General features: G+C 35.2%; 1 protein-coding gene across 1 annotated transcript in view; it reads right to left on the bottom strand.

The window, feature by feature from the left end:
* LRRC7 (leucine rich repeat containing 7) overlaps positions 1 to 11,580 on the bottom strand; it is a 601,965-nt gene that overhangs the window by 346,465 nt on the left and 243,920 nt on the right. Inside the window, 1 exon segment of the mRNA XM_007948315.2 lies at positions 8,651 to 8,707. Coding sequence (XP_007946506.2) covers positions 8,651 to 8,707 — 57 coding nt within the window.

Genomic DNA, 11,580 nt, shown 5'->3' with positions numbered 1-11,580 from the left:
AAAATGGTACAACCATTGTGGAAAATGGTATGGCGTTTCCTTAAAAAACTGAAAATAAAAGTACCATTTGATCCAGCAACTACATTACTAGAAATATATCCTAAAGAGATGAGAGACAGGATATGAATAGACATATGTACACCATGTACATCACAACACAATTCACTATAGCAAAGAGATAGAAACAACCTAAATGCCCATCAACAGATTAATGGATAACCAAGCTTGGTACATTCACATAATGGAATACTATGCAGCATTAAAGAATAAAGAATATACAAACCATCTCAGAACAGGGATGAATTTGTAGGACGTTATGCTGAGTGAAATAAGCCAATCATGGAAGGACAAATATTGTATGAGCCCATTATTGTAAAAAGTCAAGGAAAGGTTTACTCAGGGAAGGAAATCCACTTTGTTGGTTACTGGGGACAGGAGGATAGGGGAGGGAAAATCTCAGACTTGTTGGGGGTTGCATAATGATTTGGGTAAGGGGAGGGATGTACGGAAAGAGTCTGTGACCCACCTGAGACACTGGAGAAAGGAAAGACACTGATACATGCACAAAAGATATAGACTATAGAGGAAAATGCTATTACATGCACAATACTGCATTACCATTAACACCAAACATCAGGCTATGGATGAATGCATAGAAGGATGAGAAGATCTGGTGGGGGTAGGTGAACAGGAATATACCCTAGAACAAGGATAGATTTAGCTGAAGATAATCTTACATATGCACTTGTGCTACAAAATTATCTACATACATTACAGAAGCAACAGAAGACAGGGTTGGAGTAGCTTCTCAGAGACAACCAAACACCTTGAGAGAGAGAATCACTGGGCCTGCAGACTCAGGACCATAGTATTAGGGGACACTTTGCTCAACTGGTACAACATATTACATAAAAATGTTGTTCTGCAACCTACTTTTGTGAGTAGTGACTGGGGTCTTAAAAGCTTTTGAGCAGCCATCTAAGATGTAACTATTGGTCTCCTCTCATCTGGACCAAAAAAGAGTGAAGAAAATCAAAGTTATGTGGAAACAATTAGTCCAAAGATAAGATGGACTGCAAAGACCTCAGCCTTCACGACCATGAGACCAGAAAAACTACATGGTGCCTGGCTTCCAATGTCAACCACTCAGAAAAGGATCAAAACTGGAAATCCTGGATAGAGTTGGAGGAAAAATGTGGAACAAAATTCAAAAACACAAAAATGACCAAAATTACTGGTCAGATAGAGACTGGTGGAACCCCTGAGACTATGGCCTGGGTTACCCTTCAGGCCTAGAAACATACTCACTTCCATGGACTGGTTCTTAGCCCAACAGTAGAAAGACCTCCATCCAGAACACTTACCCCCAAGTGATGCACCTACCTACTCTAGGGAGATGCACTCCTTAAATCAATCAGCCATGACACCCTAGGGGGCAGCATTCACATAGAGGGAAAGCTAGACAGACAGAAGTGCACAGATAGGAAGGGCACAGGGAGGGTGTAGTCACAAGGAGGAGAGAGGTGGAGAGTTTCTTATGGTAGGGGATGGTAATTGGGCCACAAAATTAAATGTGCACAAACTGTTGAATGTAAAAAAAATTGTTTTGTAAATTTGCATCTAAAGTACAATTAAAAAAAAAAAAGTAGAACCACAGTGCTTTCACTTTCACTATTATTCCAGGCAAGGACTTCTGGTGATGTAGTGAGTAAGGCATTTGGCTACTGACTAGAAAGAAGACTGGCAGTTCAAACCCACTAGAAACCCAGTGGGGGTCACATGAATTGGAAATGACTTAGTGGCAGTGATTTTTTTTTTAATTATTTCAGGCAGTTTTCATTCTTTGGTAAATTTAATTATCAGGGAGAGAGTGGTTGTTGACTGAAGGACTCAGAAAAGTAGGATTACCATAGTGTTATTTGACTTTCTGTTCTCTTCTTAGTTTCTCATTAGGCTCACACAACTTTAGCTTCCCACAATATTCCTAATCTTAATATTCAATCATAATATTCTCAATTTTTTTTTGAAAATGTTGAAAGTTAAAAGGAACTACAACTAGTGTCCAAGACAGAGAGCTCATAGTCTTTGCTTTTGTGAATCTTTGGAAAGTATATATTTGATATTTTAAAAAGGAATCAATTATATTGTAATGCATTACAATTTATGGAATGCTTTAAATATATAATGTCATAATTATCATTTATCTTATTTGAATTGAAAAATAGAAAACAAAATGAGAAGTAAAGAAAATACCTAATTCTAAGTATCAGAGGGAAATATCTGGTAGCATAGTGGCTAAGACACTTGCCTGCTAACCAGACGGCTGGCGGTTCAAACCCACCAGCCACTCCTCGGAAGGAAGGTTGGGCAATCCTACTTCCGTAGTGATACTGCCTCGGAAACCCAAGGAGGGGTCGCTATGAGTCAGGTTTGACTCGACAGCACATAACAACAACAACAACAGCAACCCTTAATTAGCTAACTTGTCATAGTATCACTTTTGGTAAAGATAGCCTATAATGAGGATGGTACCACGAGTTCAGCAAAAACACATTTTAAAAATTGGGACACATTGGTGAAAGTGTAAGGTAGTATTATTATAAAAAACATATTATATTCAATTATGGACTACAGCCACAAAATTAGAGTTAATAGACACATTATAAAGCTACTCTGTAATCTGTTTCTCACCATGGAAATTTTTTGTTACAATGGCACTAAGGAATCTACTGAGGTAATCATTGAAACAACAAATAGAGTATTATGATGCCATTTCAAATGAGATAAATTAATTAATAGCATGTGTAAATAAAAATACAAAATGATTTAATCACACCTATCCAGCTCTTAATACATATGGCTGTTGTTGTTGTTAGGTACCCTCCAGTCGAACCTGACTCATAATGATCCCTCCTTGGGTTTCCAAGGCAGTATCACTATGGAAGTAGATTGCCCAACCTTCCTTCCGTGGAGTGGCTGGTGGGTTTGAAGCGCCAGGCTTCTGGTTAGCAGTCAAGTGCTTTAGGAACTATGCTACCGGAGCTTAATACATATTAGTTTATAAATGTTTTCTTCATTGTATTGATATTGACAACTGGTAGTAAAATAGATAACAAGGAAGAGAAGTTAAAGTAGAAAACAGGGCAAGTGTGTATCATTTTAGATAAATCTAAAACAACCAAACCCACTGCCATGGAGTCGATTCAGACTCACAGTGACCCCCACTGAATTTTGAAAACTAAATATTTACAGAAGTAGATTGCCTCATCTTCCTTCTGTGCAGCAGCTAGTCAGTTTGAACTGCTGACCTTCTAGCTAGCAGCCAAATGTCTTACCCACTGTGCCACCAGAGCTCCTTTGTCTAGCTGTGGTAATATTTAAAAGGAGTAAATGAACTTATAGGAAAATTAAAAAGATGTTATTTAGAAATGAATATTTTGTAAATTTTAGTGATAATTATGAAGCACTTATTGTGATTCAAGGTGTTGTTGTTATTGTTGCTGTTATGTGCCATCGAGTCGGACCTGACTCATAACGACCTCTCCTTGGGTTTCTGAGGCAGTATCACTACGGAAGTAGATTGCCCCATCTTCCTTCCGAGGGGTGATTCAAGGTAGGAGATAAACATATAATACATACATTATTCATATATATACAATGTTTATCCCTGAAATGCTGATTTTTATAACTGTTTAGCATTTTGGCACATAAATGCAAACTTTCCTCTCACCCTTCATAATGACAAGTATTTCAATAATGAAGCTATTTTTCTTATTAATAATTTTTATTTTTTAAGAGTTTGTCTTTGAAAATTTTTTAAAATACATTTTTATGTTGAAACAATCATTAACATAAATATATTAAAAATAATGTGGAAATTACTTTTTTTGAGCAAATGAAGAGTAAATTGCTAATTTGTTACCTTATCATCTCCAAATACTTTAGTGTGTATTTCTTACAATTAAGTACATTCTCCTATATAACCACAGTAAAAACCAAGCCACTTGCCATCAAGTTGTTCCTGACTTAAGGCGACCTCATGTGTGTCAGAGTATAACTTTATTCAATATGGTTTTCAAAGGCTGATCTCTTTTTTTTTTTCAGGAAGTTGATTGCCAGGCCTTTCTTCACAGGCACCCCTGGGTGGACTTGAACCTCTAAACTTTTGGTTAGCTTCCAAGAGTTTTCACCATTTGCACCACCCAGGGACTCCATATGCGGATAAGGCACAACATATTGATGCCTTCTGTGAATATATGTGTTGGTGCAGGTCCTTCGGCAGTCACAGAGGGTAATACTGCAGAGTTTTTGAATCTTTATTTTCAGGAGAAAATCACTTACTAAAAGCATTTATGTGTAAGGAATAAAATCATGCTAAGAATAAATACACCATCAGTTAGTTCTTAAGCGTATCTAGTCTCATATTTTAAAAGTATCATGCATGATGCTCATACCTGAAAAATTTGTACATCTAGATGTTTTTCCTTAAAATTGTTCCTTAAATATTTTTATTAAGAAAAATACAAAACAACTTTATAGATGATAATGAAATGTAATTCTTTTAACAGACAAAGGAAAATTTGTCCTATAAAATGTACTTTTCTTGAGTGAACATACTAAAACACAGTTGAACGATTAAAGTTATTCATTTGACAATATTGGCTGAGATTTTCAGACTCTCTTTTTGGTGCTTTTCATAATATACTACATATTTTAATGTGGCTTATTTTATATAAAAAGACAAAAAATTCACTTCTCATGAAAATATAAATATGAAAACTCATAGTAGGTCATGATGTAAATAGATAGAATTTTAGACTTAATGCTCTTCTAGATTTCCCTCTCTAGTGGAGCTTACATTCTCCTGAGGAGATATTCTTTAAATTAATAAAGAGTCAAAATAATACCACAAGTGTTGTGAAGAAAAATTAAACAGAGTAGTGAAACAGTGTTAAGGTTAAAAGGGAGTAATTTACTATGGCGTGATGAGGGAAGGTCTCCATGGAGGCATTGTCTGAAGTAAGACTTAATCATAAGACCTATTGATGCAAATATCTGTGGTAAGAACATTCCAAGATGAGAAACAGCCAGTTCAAAATCTCTGAAATAGGAACAAACTTTTTTGCAGGAGGAAGACCAATGTAGCTGAAGGGTTCTGGAAAAGGAGAAGAATTGTACCGAAGATAAGGTCTGTGAATTTCATTGGTATGAGTCAGACTCTTGGATCTGAAGCATTATTCTGGTTCACTGTTGCAAGTGAATTTCCAGGCCTGCAATGCTGAGGGCCAGACTTGGTGTGGTGGGAAACCCTGCAATGCCTCCACTCCCTGATCCTTGACTCCTGGCATTCACTCTTATGTAGCCCCCTCCCATGCTGTAGCAGGTTTGGTCTGTGTGACCAATAGCATATGGCGAAAATGATGGTATGGCATTTCTGAGATTATGTTACAAAATGTATGGCTTCAATCTGGGACGCTCTGATCACTCGCTTTGGGAAAGGTAAGTTGCCAAGTTGTGAGCTCGATGGAGAAGCCAATGTGGCAAAGGACCAAAGCCTGCAGTCTGTAACCAGTGAGAAACACACCTGCCAACTACCACATAAATGAAATTGGAAGCAAATTCCCCAGCCTGGGTATGACACAGCCTGGTTGACAGCTTCACTTGTGAGATACTCTGAGACAAACTCACTCAGCTAAGCCATTCTGGGATTCCAAATCCTCAGAAACTCTTAAACAAACAAGTAAATAAATGAGCCTGTTTTCCCTTGTCACCTAGCATTCATGTGGATGCTCCCTACCATTCAACATTTCTAACTATTGCCCAAAGAACAAAATTAAGAGAAAATTCTTTTATACGGAAAAATTGTAGCATGGAATCTGAAGGCTTTCCTTTTTGGTGTTCTAGTTTTTCAGATGCACGATATCTTCAGTTATTACACTCATGACGTGATTGTTTCAATGATTTTTAAGCAAATTAATTTAATTTATGTGTTGTTGTGGTTGTTATGTGACATTGAGTCAGCCTGACTCATAGTGACCCCTCCTTGGGTTTCCAAGGTAGCATAGTGCCTAAGGCACTTGACTGCTAACCAGAAGCCTGATGGTTCAAACCAACCAGGCACTCCTCGGAAGGAAGGTTGGGCAATCTACTTCTGTAGTGATACTGCCTTGGCAACCCAAGGAAGGGTTGCTATGAGTCGGGGCCCACTCAACGGCACATAACAACAACAAATCACTACCGTAGTAGATTGCCCAACCTTCCTTCCAAGGAGTGCCTGTTACTTACTCACTGATATATCAAGAAGAATTCATATGAAGAAAGAATGTATGAAAATTTATAATACTAATTTATATTTAGTAACTAAAAAGGTGATCCTAGAATGTACATACATCATCTGCTTGAAAGATATATATTTTAAGTATATTCTACCATAATTCTTATGAGGTTTTTTTTTCCTTTTTTTTACGTTATGTACCCAGCACTAAGCAAAGAGACTTTAAGACAGAAAATGAAAAGAAAAGAAAAAGATCACTGAAGATCTGCCAAATATCCAGCATCCTGACTGTCCCTGAGGAAATCACAAGTTATCTGTTTTTGCAGTAGTCATTACAAAACTAAAATTGTTTTTGTCAAAACTACATTTCTTCCTTTAATTTTATTGGAAAATAAAGGATAATAGAAGCCTCTCACATAACCCTAAGTTGCAGGTCTTGATGCCCAGATACTTACTATGTACTAAGAGAATGACCTCAGGGAAACACACTTATCTTTATTCAGGACAGAACTTCTCTCTGCAGTTCTCATTCTATAGACACCACAATTAAACACAGTTTATATTTTATGCCTGTCCCTAGTTCTTTAGAATTTGCCTATGTTATAAAGTGAACATGCTGTATTCAAAATAACTTCAAAAATATTTCTTAAAATATAAAACTATGACCAACAAGTTATACATACATAACAATCTACCAAGTTATTTCTGTGTGTCTTTACTTTGTTTCTGATGCCAAACATAGTTTGTGCATATTGTTCTACTTATTTAATTCTATTTAATACTATGCCCCAGTCTCAAAGCCATGCACCAATTACGAACATTGTTACTCTTTACTCTAAAATATCCACACAGCTATTTCTATATAAAGTCCATATTATAAATCTACGTCAGGTCCAATTTTTATATTTGATATCAGAGCCATTATTTGAGAACAGAGAGGGAAAGGCTTATTGTTCACATATTCAATATTTTTTCTTGATCTAAACATCAGTTTAGATGAAGGAAACAAATGCTCTTTCATTTGTGGTTCAGCTTTGGCTCATGCCATGTTTATTTTATTTTAAAAGAGGCCCAAAATAAATAAATAAATAAACAAAAACCAAAAACATTGGGGATGGAAATGGTGACACTAGCTGCATCTACAAGAGATTGGTATTCAAACAAATAACACTCTCAACCTTGTTCCTGTATCAGTTTATGCCCTCAAAATTCATATATACAATCATACATAAAATGTACTTGAAGGCATTTTATTGATATATTGGTTAAAAAAACATACAATAAAATTCAATTGCTTGCTTAGGAAGATATTTTAACAGTAAAAAAATAAAAGTTTTGGTTCAGCAGAGGAAAGGTCTCTAAGTACAGTAGATATATTTGAAAAATTATTCACTGTAGTTGATATTTTTCTGCAATGCTCTTAGAGGATACTAATAGCATCATAGTGCTTTTAATATTTTAATTATTATTTAGAAACTATTTTGGTTTATTTGAGTAACAAACCTCCCCACATCTTAAATAATTTTTGACTTTTAATAAAATAATTATTTCTGTATAACACAAAATTTTATTATTACACATGAATAAGGCAAGGCATGATGAAACCACACATATTATTGAGTTAATATTGAATACAGTTTTGTGAATTAGTTTGTATATAAAGCATATCCTGAGTTTTTACATAAACCAAATTTTAAATAGACCAATAAGAAGAGACAATTTCAAGGAATGTATAAATATAACTTTTTGCCACACCACTATAGGATCTCTAAAAAGTTTTAAATATGTTTTGCTGAAAAATTTTGGCATATATATTTTTTTAATTTAAAAACTAGAAAACATCACAATCCAGAAATTAATTTTAAGGATTAAGTAACCTGTTAGGCTGAACCATTTGACATTGTCAGGCTCTTTTGAACAATAAAAATGGAAATTTAATGTTTCAATGAATTAATTTCCTATTGTGCATTTTCAGTCATGAGAAGAAAATTAGGTGAACTCTTCTCCAAGTTGCTTGTAATTATAAAGTTGTTATAAGGATATATTCTTATTTAATATGCATCTCGTTTTAGGTGATCATTTAACTCAATCAAAATGCAAAGCATAGCCAAAATAAAAGTTGTTGTTGTTGTTATGTGCCTTTGAGTCGGACCTGACTCATAGCAATCCCTCCTTGGTTTTCTGAGGCAGTATCACTACGATTGCCCCATCTTCCTTCCTAGAAGTGGCTGGTAGGTTTGAACCACCAGCCTTCTGGTTAGCAGTCAAGTGCCTTAGGCACTGTTCTATCAGAGCTCCCAAAATAAAAGTAAGTAGTCCTTTTTCCTAATAGTGTAAAATCAGAATTCAAAATTTAGGAAATACACATTCACTTACTTTGGTAGAGTTTTCAAGTGATTTTCTCTTAACTCCAATATCCGCAATTTCACAAGTCTGCAGAATGAATTATGAATTATCATTATCAGTAAGCAAATGATTATGTCCAAGCAACTATGTACTATGGTTACAGCTTATAAAGAAATGCACAGATTGATTGTGAATAGAGTTGTATAACAGTGCACAGTGATAAAATATCACTTCCCTAAATATAATTAAGATCTTTCAGAGAATATCATTGATTCCAAGTCTTCCAAGTTTCACATATTTTATAAAAATATTTTCATTTCATGCATTCAAAGGACATTTATTGAACATCTACTCAATATCATGTGCTATGTTCAGTAGAACATGGCAATATTTTCCCTTAAAAAGTATAAATGATCTTATAAAGCAAATAGTGAAGTATGATAGCACAAAATCTGAGATTTTCAGTCAGATACATCTGGACTCTCATAGTCCAGACTCTCTTACAGTCTATCTTTGTGATATTGGGTAAATTAATTAACCCTTCCTAACTTTAGTTTTCTCTTCTATAATAACTGTATGACAATAGCACCAAATTTATAGGGTTTTGAATATTAAGCAATGTAACATATTAAAGCATAACGCCTGACACATTATATACTGTAACAAATATAAGCTAGTACTATTATTATTAATTACAAAATGAGAGAAGTGCTATAATACATCATATTTAATTGACTCTAAGATGCACGTCACACTTCTGAAATGGATATGCATTTACAAATTTATGGCACCATCTTTCCTGTGACATTTCTAGGCATAGGGAAATCACATGAAGAGGACGAGAAGTGTTCATTTTCCATTATTTGGGTAACATTTGTGATTAGGAATGCATTTCATTTAACGACTTGTTAAGGTTTGCAGCTTGGGACTCAGTATTTTAATTCATCTACGTTATTGTTACTGTTGATTGCTGTGGAGTAGATTCCAACTCATGGGGACTCCATGCATGCAGCATAGAACTACTTCATAGGGTTTTCAAGGCTGTGACCTCTCTGAAGCATATTGCAAGTCTGTCTTCTGAGGTACCTCTGTATTCTAAATCACCAAGTTAGCTAGCTGGAGAGCACTTAACCGCACCACCCACTGAGCTTTACTAGTTGCTGTTGAGTAGATTCCAACTCATAGCAGCCCAGGGTGCTTACCTGAGGCTACTTTAGAACAAATATTAATTGGATTCCCCAAATTCTTAATATTTTGGGAATATTTTACTCTTTGTACTATTTCACCTACAATCTCTTATATTTACTATGTTTTTAGGTATTTATCTAGAATTTTTCTTTTTGCATTGCCTTCTACCAATTTTCCAATTTAATTTTAATCTGATATTTTTAACCTCCGTGAAATAAAGTGACTCAGTTCTTCAGCACATGGGTGCATTACGAGCAAAAGATCTTAAAAACTTTTATGTCTTAAATCTTCTCAACAATTGTACTAATATGATGATATCTTGTGACTTATTTAAAAGTCCATTTCCTTAACTATCTGCTTTAAAGCCTTTTTTTTTTTTTTAAAGTTTCAGATTAAAATAATAATAAAATAGAGTATTATTCTGGCCGACTATTTATGTAGTGCCTAAGGCATCTGACTGCTAACCAGAAGACTGGCGGTTTAAACCCACCAGCCACTCCTTAGAAGGATATCACCTCGGAAACCCAAGGAGGGGTCACTATGAATTGGATCCAACTCGATGGCCCCTAACAACAACAACATTTACATGAAACAGAATGCTAATTCCAAGTAGTTTCGGTTTGGTATTACGTTGTCTATTCACCCAAATCTGTTTTGTCACTTTGTTATTGTTGTTGTTAGGTGCCATCAAGTCAATTACGACTCATAGCACTCTTACGTACAACGGAATGAAACAAGGCCTAGATTTTTGCCACTCTCACAATCACTTTGTGTTTAAGCCCATTATTGCAGCCACTGTGTGCAGCTTATTGAGGGTTTTTCTCTTTTTCACCTGCCTCTTACTTTACCAAACATGACCAAAGTAGGCGAGATGAAGTCTTGCCATCCTTGCTTCTAAGGAAGGTTCTGATTGTACTTCTTCTAAGAAAGATTTGTTCATTGTTCTCACAGTCCATAGTATGTTCAATATTCTTCACCAACACAATAACTCAAATGAATCAATTCCTTTTTGTCTTCTTTATTCATTGTCCAGCATATTAGGTAATTGAAAATAACATGGCTTGGGTCAAGAACACCTTAGTCTTCAAACTGACTTTTTTTCTCATTAGCGTTTTAAAAAGGTGTTTTGCAGCAGATTTTCCAGTGGAATATGACATCAGATTGTCATATATGCTGCTCCATAAGTATTGCTTGTGGATCCAAGTAAAATGAAATCTTTGACAGCATCAATCTTGCCTCCATTTATCTTAATGTTGCTTTTGGTCCAGCTGTGAGGATTTTTGTTTTCTTTATGTTAAAGCATGATCTGTACTAAAGGATGTAGTCTTTGATCTTCATCAGTAAGTGTTTCAAGTTCTACTCACATTTAGGAAGCAAGATTGTGTCATCTGCACATTGTAGATTTTTACTGAGTCTTCCTCCAATACTGATGCCCAATTGTTCTTCATATAATCCAGCTTCTTGGGTTATTTGTTCAGCATACAGATTGAATAAGTATTGTGAAAGGATGCAACCTTGACAAACTCTTTTCCTTATTTGAAACCATGCAGTATTCCCTTATTCTGTTTGAATGACTTCTTCTTTGTCTATATTCAGGTTCCTCATGAGCACAATTAAGTGTTCTGGAATTCCCATTCTTCATAGTGTTATCCATAACTTATTAAGATCCACACAGTTTAATGTTTTTGCACAGTAAATAAAATTCAGATAAACATTTTTTTCTTTAGGACTACTTAAAGAGAAAGAACAATCTAAGTGCCCATCAACCAAGG

The sequence above is a fragment of the Orycteropus afer genome, unplaced genomic scaffold (genome assembly GCF_000298275.1).
Source record: "Orycteropus afer afer isolate SDZICR_OR568_19922 unplaced genomic scaffold, OryAfe1.0 scaffold00213, whole genome shotgun sequence".
NCBI classification, from domain to species: Eukaryota; Metazoa; Chordata; class Mammalia; order Tubulidentata; family Orycteropodidae; genus Orycteropus; species Orycteropus afer.
The sequence above is the reverse complement of the archived record's forward strand: the minus strand, read 5'-3'. Positions and strand labels throughout refer to the sequence as shown.